Source organism: Desmodus rotundus, chromosome 3, assembly GCF_022682495.2.
Source record: "Desmodus rotundus isolate HL8 chromosome 3, HLdesRot8A.1, whole genome shotgun sequence".
In the NCBI taxonomy this organism is placed as follows: domain Eukaryota; kingdom Metazoa; phylum Chordata; class Mammalia; order Chiroptera; family Phyllostomidae; genus Desmodus; species Desmodus rotundus.
In genome coordinates, this window is record NC_071389.1 from 147,846,597 (window position 1) to 147,865,404 (window position 18,808).

An 18,808-nucleotide genomic window follows, 5' to 3' on the forward strand; every position below is an offset into this window, starting at 1 on the left:
GGGTAAAGACTGGGCGGGGACCTTTCTCCCAGTTTAAACAGCTGCCTCTGATTACACCACTTACTGGGGGCAGGGGAAGGCGGGGGTGGTGGGAAACACACAGGGGTGGGACTTATGGTACAGTGACTGAGCAAGAGTTGGTGGCCTTTGGCCTGGGAGTCTTGAGAACAGAAAGGGGACCTGGCTAGACCTGTGAGCATTCAGCAAGGGTCAGGAGGCTCTAAGGTGGGAAGTAGAGGGACAAGCAAGAGAAAAGGGAGGTTGGGGCTTCTCTTCGCAGCAAAGCTGTGAGTGCAGAGAACACAGTCTCTGGCAGGCTTGGGGTGCAGCAGCTGAGCGAGCAATCCGACGCGCCATTTCTAAGCACATCAGGCACCAAGCCGGGCACACTGAAGCGGGGAGAGGACAGTCTTAGCTGCATCATGAACAAATAATCACAGAGCAAGGTCTACACCAGGCTAGAGATCAGCTGTCCTCATCCCAAACTGCCAGAGCCAAAAGGAAAAAAAGATAAGGCAGGGGTCTGTGGGGAAGGGACCCAGAAAAGGACTTACAGATCTCAGGGGCCTCGTCGGATCCATCTGGGCAGTCCCTCTCCCCATCACACCTCCAGCCCTTCGAGATACAGGTGATCTGGTCTCTGCAGGCGAACTGCTTGGGGCTGCAAGTCTTGGGGACTAAGGTTGAGAAAAGAAAATGGGGTGTAAATGAAGGCTGGAAGACAATTCTATGGCCCTAAAGCTCCCCCATATGGCTCCTCCTCCATCCCCAGCATCAGTCCCCATTTGGCCCAGACCCTCTGGAGCCACAGTCCAGGAGCCACAGGGGTGGGGGTAGGGGTGGGGAGTGGGGGGCAGGTGGCAGTGCGTCACTCCTGGAACACTGTGTACCTGTCATGGGGGGAGGGGAAGGATACAGGAAGCATATTTTACTGTCCCCCACTCCCCCAGGCTGCCTGTGCAGTGCGCCCCTCCTCCAGCCCTCAGGGTCAAAGCCTTTGCTGTCTCGTTTATTCTGGCCACGCACCAACACCTCCGGTTTTGCTGACTGAGAGTGAAGGATGGGGCATTTAGGGGGCATTGACATGTTTCTCTTTATCTTCTTCTCCCTCCCACTAGCAGCCCAGAGCTGGTCTTTTCTAACCTCTCGGCTCCTCTGCCCTCTGGGACACCACTGGTCCTTGGAATCACCCCACCCACCTCCAGCTCCTAACTAATCACCAGGCTCCCAGACCGGAAATGTGTGTGTGGGGTGCCCTTGGTACAAAGGTAAGTTGGAGATGGTATCAGCAGAGGTACTAGAGGGCAAGGCCGGCAAGGGGCCGGGGAGGGGCAAGGCAGAGAGCCCAGCTCCACCTCCATTCTCTGAAGTCACAGCCCTGAGGACTTCCAGCAGATGCCCTCAGATGTAAGAGGCACCTAAAGATTGCTCAGGATGATGGACCTGGAAAGCCAAGGCAGGAGGATGGCTGGGGTGACCTGTGGGAGCGGATTTCAGCCCCGCCAACCCGTGAAGTTACCACAGCCAAGGTTTCTTTGCCCTGTCCCTTAACCTCCACCAGCCACCCTCTGCTCCACGCCTTTCTCTCACCTCACGCTCTAAGGAGGAATTAAAAATGGTAACTCTAACTCTTACTGTGGGCTCAGTATGTGCTGGAACTGTGGTAAACCAGCTCTTTCCATGTATTATCTTATTAATCCTCTCCACATTATGACAAAGTAGGCACTACAACACCACCATTCTAGACGTGAGGAAGACACACCTCACAGGGGGTGGGGTCACAGGGTAGGCAAAAGACAAAACCAGGGATCGCCCAGCTTCGAGCTGACTTCAAGCTTCTAACCAGTGCAGTCTGTACTGGTCTTCCCCATTCCCACTGAGAGATGCTCAGGAGCTGTTCCTCCAACCCCATCGCCATGTTCTCCACGGGAAGAAGAGGACCCCTCTCTCCTTCACCTCCTCCCCCCGGGGCTGGGTTCTCAGTCTCCCAGCTCCTTATCGCCTTTTCCTCAGCTTGTATCAATTCCATTTCTATTCAGCCGGCACGCACTCTAGACCAGCTCTGTGCCAGGAATTGCACCAGGCGCTGGGGTGCCGAGGAGGAGCAAAATGCCCCCTCGGGAGACTCAGCCTCCTGGGAAAACAGCTGCACACCACTGCATGGATGCGGACAGAGGGAGCTCAGGGCTGGGATGGAGCATAAGTAAAGTATGTCAGGGCTCTGAGCAAGGGGGGCAGAGTCTGGGGGAGCCACATGGAGAAGAAGTCCTCCCTCCCTCATCTCTATCTCTGGCAGCGGGGACGCACTCAGGCCCCTGGCCAGGATAAGAGCCGAGTTCAGGAAACACACCAAGGATAGCCGGGCTGGCCCCCGCCGCCAGCTCCCCTCTTCACCCCCACCCGAGCAGGGAATAAAGGCCCCTTGAGGAGGTGGATAATGCTGAGTTCATTGCCCCACTGGGCCAGCTGTGAGGTCTTCCCGGAGAAACAGCCCGCCAGCCTAGTTAGCATGCCGGAGAATGGTCCTCTTCCACTGGCCAGCCAGAGACTGTCTGGGGGGGAGGCACAAGGGGCTGGAATGGGACTCAGAGGCAGATGGGCTGTTTGGAGCCCAGAAATGGCCCCCGTGCCACCCCCATGCCCCCCCCCCAACCTGGACTTAGTCCACACCCCCACGCCTCCTGGGCCAGAACTCACAGCCCCGGCCTGAGGTCACTGGTTGGTCACTCCAACCTCCCCTCCATTCTGCGTCCCAACCACAATCCCCCCTCCTTTGGCCCTTACTTTGTCCCCCTTGCTGTCCCCCACCCCCATTTTTGGCCTGAACTCGACAGAGGAAACAGCAGCTGGCAAACTCCGAAAGCAGGAATGAGAGAGATTCACAAACCAGATGTGCTCTTGCAGAGGGGGGAGTGGGGGATGGGAAAGTGAAAGAAGAGGAGCCTTCAGGGCCTCTATTCCTCAGCAGCATCTCTTCAGGCCCGGGACAGGGGGACAGGGGGTGCACATCACCCAAGAGCCAGGGTAGCCCAAGGATTGTGGAGAGATACGTGAAAGAACTTCCTGTCAGGGGATGGTGGAGAAAGCCCCAGGAATCTGGAGTTTGAAGGCTGAGGCCTGTCTTTGATTTCCTTCGGGGGAGAAGGGAGGAAAGAAACAAATAACCTGCTTTGGGGCAGTCTACACAGCCAGGGAAGCCCTGCTCTGAGGTGGAAGAGAGCCGCAGTGGGGGTGGCGTAGGAAACTGGTAATCTGCTTAGAGCCTCCAGCCAACCCCGCTTCCCTCTGCCGGGCCCTCTGCATCTGACACCAGCACCCAGAAAACCCACTTTTGTGGCCTGCAGCGTGGGTGAGGGAACAACACGGCCCTAAATTCAGCCCTCAATTTGGGAATTAACTACCAGCCTCCCTTGCCTCCTGCCCCTTGTGAGAACTGGGGCTTCTTAATGATAAGGGCTGACACTTCACAACAGGGTTACTATGAGTCAGCCACCGATCCACCTTAACCCTTCCCAACCCTGTGAGGCGGGGATGTCGCAGCCCCCATTATACAGATGAAGAAACTGAGGCACAGAGCGATTAGTAACTGAACAGGTGGCCTCCGCATTGGCCATGCCGATGGAGCTGGATGCAGAAGGATGAAGAGACGAAATGGCAGGGGAATATTTTGGTCCCTCGAAGCTGGGAGTAGGGAGCGGGATCTTAGGGGGTGGTGGTGTCAGAGAGGAGGGGAGGAGAGGAGAGGGACAAGAACAGAACAGAAGAGGGAAGAGAGAGGAGGGAGACGAAGGAGGAGAGGACTAAAAAGGGAGGAGAGCGAGTGAGGTTGCAGAGAGAACACCAGGACACAGGGGCCGTCTGTTCTCGGCTTCGCCTGGAGATGAATGTGACCGCCATGCTAACTCTGGCCAACACCCCTGCCTCCCCTCAAATCCAGGCACCCGGCCCAGCCACGGCCCCCAGGGCCACCAAGCTGGAGCCAGGACAGGAGGTGTAGGGTTGGCTGTGTGTCCGCACACGACACGGACCACACTCCCCTGCTGGAGCCTTGGCTGGCGGCTGTCGTCCTCTCCTGTTCTGGGACCTTGAGGGTGGGGTGGGGAAGGAGGATAAGAGTGTCTGGCCAGAGAGGAGAGGGTGAGGAAAGTACAGGCCCTAAGGCAGTCTTCTCCAGAGGAGGGGACCCACTCGCTGATGCCCTTGGCAGCACTGAGGGAGAGGAGGAGAGGTGAGACCTCAGATGGTGCTTCTTTCTGAAGGGCCAGGAGACCTGAGGCAGGAAACTCATGAAAGACCCTTGCGGCCCTTTTCAAGAGCAGACCCAGCAGAGGGAGATATATAGACTGTGTGTGGAGGGACGTTTTCTAAAGGGAACTACACGATATAGCTAAGGGAACAGGGGAGCCAGGGGCGGCCAGGGGGTGGGGTGGGGGGCAGAGCCTGCGGGAATCTAAACTTTCAAACATATGGGGGTGGAGCAGCAAGGGCCTCCCAAACCCAAACCGAGAGCTTTTCATTGAATTTTATGTATTTTGGGTGTTACCGGTGGCTCTTTCCCGCAGCTCAGTGAGGCTCTGATACATTTTTGTCATTCCTGAGTCTGGGCCTCTGCTTTGCGGCCTGGACAGACAGACAGACAGGATGGCCTGGACTGCTAGGGGAGGGGAAGGGACTCCCCCTCCATCTTGAGTCAATATTGACTCAGCAGAACATTAGCCTGACAAGTGACCTCCCCACCATCTTTTCCTTTCCCTGCAAGTAAAATTCAGACCCTTCACATGTCTCCAGAGGTCGTCCTATCTCTCATCAGGCCTTCATAAGCCCTCCTCACCTACCCCCAACACACACACATGGCTTTATCCTCAGCAGAAGGAAGAGCTCTAAGCTCCTGGCCCTTTCCCCACACCTTTCTCTAGTTCTCAGGGCGTGAGGAAGTTCTGCCAGAAGTCTAACCTCCCCCCTCCCTTCTGAAATATCTCCTTTCTCCCACTTACTCAGCCCACAAAGGGTATCAAGTTCTCTTCTTGCAGAAACATTCTCTCCAAAATCCATTTCCAAAATTAGTGGAGGAGAAGAACTTGAAGGAAAGTGGGGAAGAACTCTCACTGCAGTACTGGGCATTCCCAGCCTGGCCTGGGAGGGGAAGAATAACTACAAAATGTTGAGATGGGAGCTAAGGAGCACGTGAGAAAGCCCAGGAGAGAGGCCTGCTCCAGGGCAGCCTTCAGGATACCAAGAGGCGTGGATGGAGGCGGATGGAGACAGGCAGAGACAAAGCAAGCCACAGAGACTGAGAGAGACGGGACGGAGAATGCCACGAAGGATGGGCAATAAGAGAGATGAATCAAGGGGATGAGAGACCGTTTCTAAAAGGCTAACAGGGCACACACCGATGACAGACAGACAGAGGCAAAAAAGACAGGACGGGGTCTCAGCCCAGAGTTGCCAAGACAATGGCACAGTAATCTCGGGATGAACATGGAAAATAAATGCCCCTGAGTCTCAGGGTAGGGTGGGGGCAGCATATATCCTGATTTAGGGGGGCAGAGTGCCTGCCCTAGCAATGTCTGACCCCAGGGAGGCCCCAAATAAGGACTACTGCCTCCCATAGGATCGGGACAGTGGGAGGAAGGAAGAGAAGGCTCTTTGAATGGGGAAGCCAAGGTCTGGGGAGACTCATCTCTGCAGGAGGAGCAAGAGGGCCAAATGCCTCTCACCCACTGCCCCTCACCTCTCTCCCTGGGAAGTTGGCCACTGGTGCCTGGGGCCACCGCATGGGAAGCACTCCAGAGCCAACTGCTTCCTTCTCCAAACAATGCAGTATCCTGCTAACTGGGATGAAATCTGGGACTGAACACAGTGGGGTGGGATGAGATTCTCCAAATGCTCACCCGCCACAGTTAGCTCCACCAGGTCAGGGACCCTGGTGCAGTCCATTCACCTGGGAGATGAGTGCCCCTGTCCAGAGCTGGAGGGCTCGAAGGCTGGAGAGTCTGCGAATTGGCAGGGGGCGGGGTGGGGGCTGAAAAGAGACTACTGAGGGGGAATAAGCTGGGTTTGGAGTTCTGGTGCAAGGCCGAGACTGCAGCAGGAGGAAAGGAAGTTTGACTTGGGTAAGGAAGGAAGGAGTTGTGAGAGTTGCAGCATTTGGACAAGATCTAACTCTGGCCAGGGCCCTGACTGACATCCTTAGGAGGCCCAGTAATGGGGAAGAGGTTGGGGACAAAATACTACGGAGAAAATGGAGGAAGGGGGAGCAAGATTGGAAGAAAAGGAAGTCTTGTGAAGCAGCCTCAAACACCGAAATATCTCCTCTCCATCCAGATATCAATGTCTCACGTGTTCCTGCTTTGTCCTACGTATCCCTGCTTTGAAGGATGAGGGTAAGGGCAGGTGTTCAAGGACCTGGGTCTGACCAGGGGAGAAAGGAGTTTGGAGCGTTCTCCCAGAGAGCCAAGAGAAAACACCGCAGCTTCATAACTGGCTTCAACTGTCCAGCTTGTCTGATAACTCGAGGCTGTGCGTGGACAGGGGTAGGAGAGAGGGAAGCAGTCAGCCTTCTTCCGAGCCTGATCTGCCTGGGGTTGCCCTTCCCACTACAAAATGTTCTTTTTTTCCTTTTTTTAAGATTTTATTTTATTTATTTTTAGAGAGGGAAAGGAAGGGAGAAAGAGAGGGAGAGAAACATCCATGTACGAGAGATAACATTGATCAGTTGCCTCTCACACGCCCCCAATTGGGGTCCTGGCCGGCAAGCCAGGCATGTGCCCTGACTGGGGATCGAACCAGCAACCTTTTGGTTCACAGGCCGCACTCGATCCATTGAGCCACACCAGCCACTACAAAACGTGCTTAATCTCATCAGGATCCTCAACAGCCCTTCTTCCCATTCCCACTCTATCTGTTTCCCCATCCGCCCTGTAGCAAGTAAACTCAATTCTATCTACTAGCAGGGAGTGATAGTGCTCCCCAAAGAGAAGGGGACCCTGGGGTGGGCTCAGGCATAGCAGAGAAGGCAGAAGAAGTGGGGAAGACCCCTGGGCTATTCCCTTGCAGGAAGAGCAGCAAGGCCTGTGAGAGCAGCAGGAAGGAAGGTTAGACCCTAAATTGGGTAAGCTGGGAGGTTTCCTTAACCTCGAAGGAGGAAGTTCTGTGTCTGTGGGCTTGGAAATGAGGGCAAAGGTAGGGATAAGAGGATCCCTTAGGCTGCCTGGATAGTGCTGGCCCTATTGGCCTGTGCAATGCCCTTATCTGACCCAGAGTGAGTGGGACCCATGATTCATATTCCCATTCCCAAGGTAAGAACAGTAGTGTTTTGGGGAGGGTTCCTTTTCCTGGGACTTAGGATACAGTTCGGTTTGAGCTGGGGTTACCGCTGAGGACAGAGTGAAAATTTTAAGAATGGGTAGGGAAACAGTTAGGGAGAACATGTCCAGTCCCTCTCTCCCACTCACCACCAACCAACTTGGTGTGGCAAACAGAACTGCTCTAGAGCTCTGGGGGCGACGCTACCTGGGCCACTCCTGCCTGGGCCAGGGAACTTTTCTGCTCCTCACAGAGACCCACCCTTTGCTTCTAACACCACCCACCCTCCAGCATGGGGCTCCTGATGGTCTCTCGCTCTCTTAAATTGTTTTTTCTATCCCCCTCAGAAACTGCTACGCACCCTAATTCCTGACCTCAGAACAATTAGTTTCCCCCTGGCCTTAGGGGGCAACTTCTCTGCCTCAGCCCCCCCCCCCAAGGCTGACGACAGAGGAAAGAAGATGTCTGAGTGGAAGTCATGAGCAAGGTCTGCTGTGAGGACTGGTCTGGAGGATATCAGGGCAGGTCCTCTTTGCTCCTCTTGGACGGAGATAATTGAGGTAGCTGGGAGTGAGGGCGGAGGAGCATACAGAGGGTCCCCATGGTGGCATAATTGAGGGCCACTGAATGTACTGTTATCTGGGCACAGCTACTTCCTGAACCCCTAACCTCCCTCTCCCAACTGAAGCAATTTGGGGTAGAGGAGGAGAGGGAGAGATAATCTGGTTTCAGAGAAAAACTTTCCCAATCCCAATCTGGCAGAATTTAGAAGATGGAGGAGGGGTGCGTGATGGTATTGGGCCCAGTGTTTTCCGGATGACAGGGCTAAAATGACGGGAAGCGGTGAGACCCCACCCCTTCTCAAATCAGGGGCCCAGCCCAGCCCCATAACCCCAGCTCAAAACTTGGGCAAGACTTGAACCAGTGATTCACAAGTAACTGAAAAAAAATAGCTGACATATAAAGGGGAGGGGCACCCCATTCCCCCAAAAGGACATAGTTAGCCCAAGCCTAACTGCAGTATATAAAGTGTCTGTATATGGTGGCTGGGGGGGCGGGGGTGGATGGAAAGGAAACGGTAGAGAGAAATAAACACATTTACCAAAGAAGCAGGTAACTGGGGAGTGGGGGCATAGCCATAACCCACATCCAACCTCCAACTCTCCTTCTAGTCCAAACTGTGATCAAACCAGAAGTCAGAGAGAAAGCAGCCTTCTTCCATCCTCCCACCTCAGCATTCCAGGCCATTCTCCAGTCCCCTTCCCCAACTATGACATCTGACGTTTTTCATTTCAAAGCTCCCAGGAATTAAGAAGGAAAATTCAAAGTCATATAGCATCGCCTGCTTCTCTTCCGCCACCTCCCCCCCCAATACAGCCCTATCCAGGCTACTGACAGAGGCCCTGAGAGGGGGAAGTGCTCACTTCGGAACCCAGGCTGGCAGCTGGCTGGATCCTGGACCCAGGCCTCCAAGCCTGGTCTCCCAGGCCCACATTCCACACCCAAACAGGGGGGCCTTTAGGTGGCCCTCCCTCTTCACCCACAGCCATCTCGGGCCTGCCTGCCCTCTGCCCAGCAGGGAACCCCAGACCCTGCTCAACCTTCCAGATACAGAGGCCACTGCAAAAGCCGCCCCCCCCCCACCTTTGCAGCCTTATATTGCAAATCCAGATTCCTTCACAATTCAGATGAGGGTTGAGGAGTGGAGGATGTAGGGGAGGTGGAGGCCCTCCCCAACCAGACATAGGAAGAGAAGGCCTCTGGATCCTGGAATCAGAAAAAGGGGGAACCCTCCTCTCTCTTCCCAGGCCTCTGGCCTTTGTTTGGGCTGGGGGCCCCCCAGAAGCATCATTTGCCCAGGGCCACATCCTCCAAATCGGACCCCCATCCTCACCCCTAGTAGGGCCACTGCTGTGTCAGCTGGACTGGGATAACAAAAGGCACCCTCTCACGCATCTCCCTTCCCCATCCGAACGCAGGAGTGGGGGCTGGGGAGTGAGTGTCCCCAGGGATCCAAGGGGGCCGCGGAATCTCACTTACCGTCGATAGCGGCGGCGACCAGAGCTGAGAGCAGGGGCAGCAACAGCAGCTGCGGCGGGGTCAGCATGGTGCGGGCTGATGCAAGCAGCAGCCCCCTACTCTCTGGTCCTGCTACTTCTCGCCGTCGCCCCCCCAATTGGGGGGTCCCCCTTTTTCCTCCTTTCCTCTTCTATTCTTATCCTATCTTTCGGCAACGCGCACCAGGGGCGTGGGTGAAGAGGCAGAGTTCGGAGCCCCTTGTAGAGGGTCTGCTGACGAGGGTACGCCCCCTGCACCCAAATCCAAACCCTTCACCCCCTGCTTTTCTCTTCGCTCCTCTTTCCCCTTCCCTAGCTCACAGCCCCATCTCCGAGCCGCCTCCGGCTGCAAAAATGCACAATTGGGAGGAGGCGGGGTGGGGGGTGGGGGCGTGGACCGGGTGGGGGAGCCCTTGGAAGGGGCCTGATGGAGCTCTGCGGGCTCCCCTCGTTTCAGCCTCCTTAGTGCACGGGCCTAGAGCTCGCACCAGTGTTCCTCGGACTGAGGTGCCGCGGGGCGGGCTAAGGGGAAGAGAGGGAGGGGAAGGGGAGAGGAGGGAGGGAGAGAAGGGGCGGGGAAAGAAAAAAAAGAGGGGGGGGGGGGAGAACGAGCTACGCGGCAGTCCTGTGACTGCGCATGCGCCGATTTGGCGCGCTGCCCTGGGCTGGGGGGAATCAGGGCAGCTAGGAGATTTGGAGCTCTGGCCAGAGGTTCGAGTGTGGGGGTCCCGTGGCGGCGTGGCTGATTTGGGGCCGGGAGCGCCCTCTCCCTTGACCCGGCCTTTCTCCCCCTCGCTGCAAATTGCTGAGGGGACGAGGGGTGATTGGGCAGTGGGCGAGGAGAGCGGAGCGGCTTCTCTCTGAAACTCGGTGTCAGTGCCGTAGGATTTTGGGACGGGTCTGGGGACCCAAGACCCGGAGGTAGGGGCAGAGGCCCGATTTCCTCGAGGTTCCCTGACTGTGCCTCGCCTGCCTGGGTTGGGGGCAGGGCCAGTCCTCCTGGAAGATACGGGGAAAGGCTGAGCTTTGATTTCGAGACTGAGTAAGACTAGGACCAGGACTGGGGCCTGTGGCGGTGGGGGGCGGGGTGGGGGAGGGACCGCGAGGGCCCGCCCCCACCTCGCTCCAGGGCTCGGAGTAAACAGGGACACCCGCGGGGACACGCCGGTGCTTGTCCGCCTGCCTGGGGCTTGGGGATGGAGCCCACCTTAGTACCCGCCCCGCCCTACTCGCCTGGCACCGGTCGCGGGAGGGGCAGGCTCTGGTTTGGAGGGAGGTGAGTCACCAGCGGGTGGGGCCACCCCCTTCGCCCCAAGAGTTCGGGGCTCATTTATTTATTTTTGTTTGGTGTTTTGTTTTTTTATACCTTCTGACTGGGCTTCCCACCAAGTTGGGGTTTTAGATTTGGAATAAGATGAGGGACTCTGCACTCGAATTCTAAGGAGGTGTCTGCTGAGTGCCGGACCTTTGTCCCGGCCCTGAGCCGGGACAGGAATGCTGCTTTGAATCCAGAAGGCTCTGGGGCAGTTTCCAGAGCCCCTTGAATGTGCTTCTGGCCACTGCCCCCTTCTGGGCGGTTTTTAAAGGCTGTACCCTGGGTGTCTGATTTTCTGGTGTCTGGAATTCAGAGTTCAGGGAGACAGCAGGCGACTTTGACTGCCAGAAATTGACGGTAGAGATGAGAGAGTGTTGCGCCACACTTATCTCTTTTAAAATTCTAGTCAAGGAAGAGTCCTAAGTCCTCCAGTCTGTCCCTGGCAGAAAGCAGAGCAGCATGGAGGACTTGTCCGTTGCTGGCAGTGAGAGCAACAGAAGAATCCAGAGGGAACTGGACCTTTCCCCCAAACCAGAGCTCCTTCTGGGCTAGATTTGCTCCAGTCCAAGGCCACCTACATTTAGTCTTCCAGGCTAAAATTCTCAGACTCTTTGCCAGTTACGTCTAATCCTGCAAGTCTGTGCTCAAGACCCATCTTTTTTGTTCTTCATTGAATTAAAACTCAGATTTCTTCCATTTCCACTGTCACGGTTTCTTCACGCTGAGGTGGGATCATATTCATCCTTTTATGCAACCCTCATGGGCTAAGACAATGACAGGCACATGGCAGGGACTCACTGAATGTTTTTAATGAATGCCTACCAGGTTCCTTTCTTAGGATCCTCTGCCAGTATTATGGTCCAAGTGAAATCAGATTGAAACAGATTTCAGACCTCTGAAAGGGAAAAGCTAGATGGAGTGACCATATGTAGCTTGTGAGGGGGCAGTCTCAGTCCTCTCCCTGCCAGCTACCTTATTACACAGGTGAATCTTTCTATGTCTGCCTTCCCTGTTTAGTCTCTTCCTGGCTGGTAAACCTCCACTGGGTGACTATAGACAACTAATCACATATGAACTCTTCTCCCCATCATGGGCTTTCAGAGTCTGGCCTCAGCCAGCATGCCAACATTTCTTATTTGCTACCTCCCAACACCTATTAACTCCTGAATGTGAATGTATATTTATTTTAACTTTATATTATAAAGTGGTAATATATAGTGGTTTAAAAAACTCCGAGTATAGAAAGGTACACGGTGAAAAGTAAGCTTGCTGTTCACACTCCCGTTCTTCAGTCCCACCCTCAGAATAACCACTACTAAGAGTTCTGTGGGTCTCCTTCCAAGAGGTGTTTTTTTTTTTTAAAGATAAACAGGTATACATAAACATCCTTTAAAATCACGAATGAGTTCATATAATATATACTATTTTATAACTTGCTTTTTTCAATTAACTTATCTTGAACCCTTTCCACACTGTGCACACTTCTAGCCCTCTTTTTACATTGGCTGTCTGGAATCTCCTTGCTTGGATTCTCCACAGTCTGTTGCGGTTGTGGGATACTTGGGTTATTTCCAGTATGTGAACTGCTGAGTGTGTCTCTGTAAGGCGAGAGAATGCATATTTCTACCTGAGCCTTTAATTATCTCTTCTCCTAGCTCCTTCCTACCCTCCTCAGAAAAGCGCTCCTGTTATTCTCCCTTTGCCCATCTCTCCTGTTCGAAACTTGCACTCAAGATAGCCTCAGTACCTAGATATTAACACTTAATTTTGTGGGTTCCATGTCTACCATCAGACCATAAACTCCTTAAGGGCAAGGATGTGTTTTATTTCTTTGTATCCACCCACTGTTAGGAGCTCTTGATTGATTGATGGGATGCCTGTGCTGGTGGAGGGTACAATCATAATTAATTCCTTTCTAACGGGATGTGGCTGTAAGCATCCTCTCTGTATTTCTTCTATAGCACTCATTATGCAATCCCTCTCTGCCTTAGCTTTTTCTCCTCTCCCCACTTCTATTTTTAAGGAGCGCTTTCCATCTTCAAATCCTTGGGTTGGAATTATAACCAAAATAGTGGGAAATCAAACTGGAATTTTCTGCAATCCATAATCAGGGTACCTCGAAGAGTGACAGTAGGCAAAGAAATTGGTATGAGAGAGGATATCTTCTTTTTTGGATCTCCCAGCAAATCATTAACCATCTTTTCCTGTCTGAGTATAACAGGAACTGGGATTGGGGCATTAGGGGGACTGCCCAGGGAATGAATGTCAGGCCAGAGGCTGACACCACCTAGTGGTCAGCTAAAGAAGTGTAAATAGGAAGGGTGTTTGTGAAGGGTCTGGTGGAAGGTGGGAAGAGAACCAAGAGTTATTGAGCTAGTGCTTACCACGTGCCAAGTCCCACAGTGGATTTTACATGAATTAGCTCACTTGAGACTCATAACCACCTTGTGGCATAGGTCTTATTTCCAGTTTGTAGATATAGAAAGAGGTTCAAAGAGATTAAGGAAATTTGCCCCAAATCACAGTGCAGATTGGAGCCCAGTTTTCATACATTTAACAAACATGTATTAGGTACTCATACGTGCTGAGTACATTGGTGGGCATTAGGGACAAGAGAAGGAAATGCATAGTTTCAGTGCTCAGGAAGCATACAGATGAGTAGGTTTGAGCAACAAGGTGATCGATAGTTATAACACAGTACCTAATGTCTATGATAAAGGAAAGCGCAGAAGGCCATGGGAACCAGGGCAGGATGCTTATTCTGTATAAGGGCGTAAAAACACATCAGTGTAGATGATGCCAGGCTACATGTTGAAAGAGAAGAAGAAGATGACAGGCAATAACAGGAGGAAAGTGTGTTTTAGGCTGGGGGGCAGGCAAAGGCATGGGAGAATGAGGAAGTTTAAAACACTCGAGGAAACTTTCGGCTCTGCCATCTGTGGCGGACGTGCTGCCAAGATGCAGATTTTCGTGAAAACCCTTATGAGGAAGACCATCACTCTTGAGGATGAACCCTTGGATACAATAGAAAATGTAAAGACCAAGATCCAGTATAAGGAAGGAATTCCTCCTGGTCGGCAAAGACTGACCTTTGCTGGCAAGCACCTGGGAGATGGACATTCTTTGTCTGACTACAACATTCAAAAGGAGATCTCTCTATCTTGCGCTGCGACTCCGTGGTGGTGCTAGGGAAAGGAAGAAGTCTTACACCACTCCCAAGAAGAATAAGCATCAGAGAAAGAAGCGTAAGCTGGCTGTTCTGCAATAGCATAAGGTGGATGAGAAAGGCAAAATCTGTTGCCTTCATCCAGAGGCCCTTCAGGTGAATGTGGTGCTGGAGTTTTTATGGCCAGCCACTTTGACGGACATTGTTGTGGCAGATGTCAGACCTACTGCTTCAACAAACTGAAATACAAGTAATTGTATGTGGGTTAATAAAAGACACGAACTAACAGTAAAAAAAAAAAAAAAATGGAGGAATGACTAATATGATATGGCTGAAGTTCAGGGTACTTATGGGGGAGGGTGATGGATGAAATATCAGGGAGCCTAACCACAAAGGGTGATTTTAGCCACATTAAGGACTTAGATTTTTTTTTTTTTCTAGAAGTAGTGGGAAGTCAGGTGAAGATGATGAAGTCCTTAATGCATCAAAGTTAAAGAGGAAGAGGATTCCAGACTAAGGAGTTAGGATCAAGTTTCCTAACCAGTTCACCGTGTCTCCCTAGAGGATAGGGACAGAGGAAGCTGGGCCTGGAGACTTTGGTTCACATTAGAATATTCTCAGAGCCTGAAATCTGGGCAGCACACCATCACCTGGGGGGGGCTTCTAAAATCTCAGTGCTAAGGAAAACTGGGAGACTTCCACTACTTCACTTTAAGACTTGTGGGCTACAGTCATCAAGTGTGGTACTAGCACGAGGATGGACAAACAGACCCATGGAACAGAATGGGGGATCATCAACAGACTCACACATAGAAGTCACTTGATTTTTTTTTAAAAACTTAATTTATTTATTTTTAGAGAGAGAAGGGAAGGAGAAAGAGAGTGAAGGGAACGTCAATGTGTGGCCACCTCTTGCCCTAGACTGGGAATCGAACAAGCAACCCCCTGATTTGAAGGCCAGCACTCAACCACTGAGCCACACCAGCCAGGGCAAAGGTCCCTTGATTTTTGACAAAGGCATCAAAGTGATACAATGGGGAAAGGATATGTCTTTTCAACAAATGGTGCTGGAACAACTGAATATCCATATGGGAGAAATAAGTGAACTTTACCCCCTACCTCACACCATATACAAAACTTAATTCAAAATGGATCATAGATCTAAGCTATAAAAGCTAAAATCATAAAGCTTTTAGGTGAAAATACAGAATATTTTCATGACTGAGAGGTAGGCAAAAATTTCTTAAGTCGCATAAAGCAATAACCACAAAAGAAAAAAATTGATAAAAGAAACATCAAAACTTAAAACTTTTGCTCATCAAAAGACACCATTAAGAAAAAGGACTGGTATCCAGAGTGTGTGTGTATGTGTATATATATATTTCCTATAACACAGTAATAAAAAGATTCAAATTTTTTAAAACAAATGGACAAAAAACCTAAGCAGATACTTCACAAAAGAACATATTAATGACCAATAAACCTATAAAAAGTATTCAATATTTTTAACCATCAAGAAAATGCAAATTAAGCCCTGACCGGAGTGGCTTAGTTGGTTGGGCATCCTCCTGCAAAGTGAAAGGTCACCGGGTTCAGTTCTTTGCTGGGGTGCATGCCTGGGTGAGAGGTTTGGTCCCCATCGGGGCATGTGCCAGAGGCGGTCAATTGATGTTTCTCTCTCACATCAATGTTTCTCTCCCTCTCATTCTCCCTCCCTTCCCCTCTCTCTAAAAAATAAATTAAAGAAAGAAAAGAAAATGCAAGTTAAGACAATGAGATAATTATTCACACTCACTAGAATGGTTAAACTTTAAATAACTGACAACACCAAGTGTTAGTAAAAATGTAGGGCAACTGAAACTCTCATACAGTGTTGGGAATGTAAAATGTACTATCTATTTAGAACAATACACAGAAGTTCCTTCTAAAACTAAACATATACCTACCCTATTACCCAGCAATTGTACTCCTAGTTATTCAAGAGAAATGAAAACAATTCACACAAAGATTGGGAGAAAAAGGTCCATAGCAGTTTTCTTCATGATAGTCAGAAACTGGCTACAGCCCCGGTGTCTATAATTAAGAGAAAAAAGAAAAAGGATAAACAAATTGTGGTATATCTCTGCAATGGAATACTGCTTAGTAATAAAAATGGACAAACTATGGATACATACAACACGGATGAATCTCAAAACACGGTGAGTAAAAGAAGCTGGACATAAAAGCACATCCTGTTTTATTCTATTTATATGAATTCTCAGACAAAACTAATTAATGGTGGAAAAAAATCAGAACAGTGGCTCTCTTGGGGTGGGGAAAGCTGGCAAAGATAATGATCTTCATCTTGATAGGGATTTGGATGTCATACCTCAACCAAATGGTAGGGCAGGGATTTGAACCTGGTGGCCTGACCCCAGAAGCCATGGTTGTAAGCACCATATTACATTGCTTTGCTCCCAGGATGCTGCAGCCTTGGGTCTGGAGGAGATTACAGAGGAAGAGTGGTCTGTGAAGACAGGAGACTGAGAAGGAGCACCCAGAGAGGAAGGAGGAAGACCAGGAGAAAGGGATCATGAAAACCAACAAGGGTAGAGCTTACTCAAGAGCGGCAAACAGTGTGGAACACTGCTGAGAGTCCAGTGTTCCAGGGGCAGGGGCAGGCCATTGTCCTTGACCTTAGGAGGGTGTATGTGACATAGGCCAGAACAGTGTCATTGGGCTGGTAGAGCCAAGGGTCAGCTGGCAGTGTACCGAGGAGGTGAGGGAGGGAAGACAGTTTGAATAACTTTCCCAAGAACCTTGGCTGTGCAGGGGAAGAGAAGGTTGGGGGGTGCAGAGGGAAGACAGTAATTACAGTGCTAGTTAGAAGGATGGAATTTCCTTTCAGAGGCTCAATCCTGACCACAGCCGGCTCCATTCAGAGATGTCTGACTTTGCCTACCCACCAGGGCTGCTACTTGTCCTTCTGGGAGGTGAAGGTCTGTTGGCCACAGCAAGCCTCTAACAGCCCAGGGCCTCATTTGGAACCTTGAAATCAGCTGACCCTGCCATTGCTCACATCCTGTCATCGCTGGCAGGCCTCACTGGGCGTCTACCTCTCTCGACTCAGCCCAGGGCTTCCTCTTCCTGACCACCCTTGCATTGCTCCCTACCCCTATCCTTGCACAAAGCCTTGGGCCACCTTTGAGTCAGACTGTCCTTACTCTTCTTTGCTTGTCTGAGGACGCTCTTCCTTTAAAGAGATAACACTTATTCTTCCAAGTGCACAAAATGAGTGATGTTGGGAGCGGGGGCAATCAGCCCACTCTGGGCTCTCCATTTCCTATAGTTAGTATGGCTCGACCAAGAGCTCAGTTAGGGATGCATTTAGCAGCAAAACAGAAGACCTGATTAAAGCAGATTGAACAATGAGGAAGTCTAGAGCAGGTTGAGGGCTGGTTAACTCTTGGAGAATGTTGCAGCTGTTCCAGTCTCACATGTGGACTTGGCATTAAAGAACAAAAGCTTTCTGAAGAGCCCCTTATGGTCCTATTGGCCAGGGGAATGGAAATACTATGATCAGTTAGACCAATGAGATTCATCCCCTGAACTCACAGGAAAGAACACCTGTACAAAATCCAGACTTTGCCTGCAAAGGGAGACAGGCTTGCTGCTGAGTAGGCATCACCAGTGTTTGCCCCCATGGTCCTATAAATTCCTCTTCCTTTATAAGGACCAGCTATATCACCTTCCATTGAGAAAATGTGTAGCATGCAGCTTAAGGGCAACAGTGATTATGTTAGACTAACTGGATTCAAATCCCGGTTTACTTGCCAGCTCTTTGGCCTTGGGTGGGTTACTTAACCTTTCCATACTGCAGTCTACTCATCTGTAAAATGAGGACTATCAGCACACTATGCAATAGAACTTTCTGTGAAGATGGAACTGTCCTGTATCCGTGCTAATGTAGTAGCCATTAGCCATATGTGACTAGTGATCATTTGAAACGTGGCTAGTGCATCTAAGAAGTTGAATTTTTAAATTAAAATTAAGTAGCCTTATGTGGTTAGTGGCTACCCTGTTGGGCATATAGTTCTATCTCATAGTACTGTAGGATAAAATGTACAGAGCTCAGATGTTTTCAAAGTAGGGATTGAAGTAATACATAAAGCCTCACTAACTCTTCCTTATTACTTTTGCTGTCATCCACTGATGTCCGGGCCACTTTCCCACACCCCTTGAAGACTTTGGCATTGGACTCACTGTTTTCCTGTCTACCTTCAGGTCTTTGGCAAACTTAGATAGCTTCAGTGTTCATGCAGGTAATCCAGCGTGCCCCTTGGCCTCTTGGTTTCTTGCCTTTCTCAACTCTAATGAGTTGCCATAGCCACTCACTCCAACAGCCACAGCCTGCACCTCCCAGGAGAGCTGTACTGAAATCTCAGCCCCTTGTCTCCAACCACAGCATTCCAGCCCTTGAGCTCTTTCTCTCCCTTGCTCCCAGGCAGGCTGGTCTTTAGGTCTATTGAGACTTCCAGTTCCTTCACTCTATTCTTCCCTTACCCACTGGCTCCTCATGTCTTTACTTCCCTTCGTAAACTAGCCTCAATTCCACACTGCTTCACCTCTACTCCTCCACTAAATGGTCTTGTCCTCCATCTGAACTCTTCTCCTGGCTTCAGACTTATACCTTAAATTCCTCCTCTACACTACAGCTAGGGTGGTCTCTCTACTAGATCTCATGATATTACTCACCAGCCCTAAATCTTCTAATGCTCCCATTGCCGACTACTACCCATTTCCAGAAGGTACCATAATCCCATAGTATCCATGCTTTTACATATACTAAATCCTCTTCCTAGTTTAGCTCTTCTCTTGTCCTTTGCCTAGATAATTCCTATTTTCCTTCGAGATTTAGTTTGGGCATAACCTCCTCCAGGAAGACCTCCCTGGTCTCCCTTATCTTCTACCTAGTCTACATGCCTC

At 50.9% G+C, this 18,808-nt stretch overlaps 1 protein-coding gene and 1 pseudogene across 2 annotated transcripts in view; one reads left to right on the forward strand and one right to left on the reverse strand.

The window, feature by feature from the left end:
- Positions 1-9,854, reverse strand: part of LRP1 (LDL receptor related protein 1) — a 78,846-nt gene extending 68,992 nt beyond the window's left edge. For both annotated transcript variants that reach the window (XM_053921288.2, XM_024576265.4), the window contains exons 1-2: positions 9,346-9,854; positions 555-677 (exon numbers count right to left, since the gene is read on the reverse strand). In XM_053921288.2, coding sequence (XP_053777263.1) covers positions 555-677; positions 9,346-9,412 — 190 coding nt within the window. In that variant the 5' untranslated portion in view covers positions 9,413-9,854. The remainder of the gene's footprint in view (positions 1-554; positions 678-9,345) is intronic.
- Positions 9,855-13,635: 3,781 nt separating this feature from the next.
- LOC112318971 (ubiquitin-ribosomal protein eS31 fusion protein-like) lies at positions 13,636-14,097 on the forward strand (annotated as a pseudogene).
- The last annotated feature ends 4,711 nt before the right edge of the window (positions 14,098-18,808 follow it).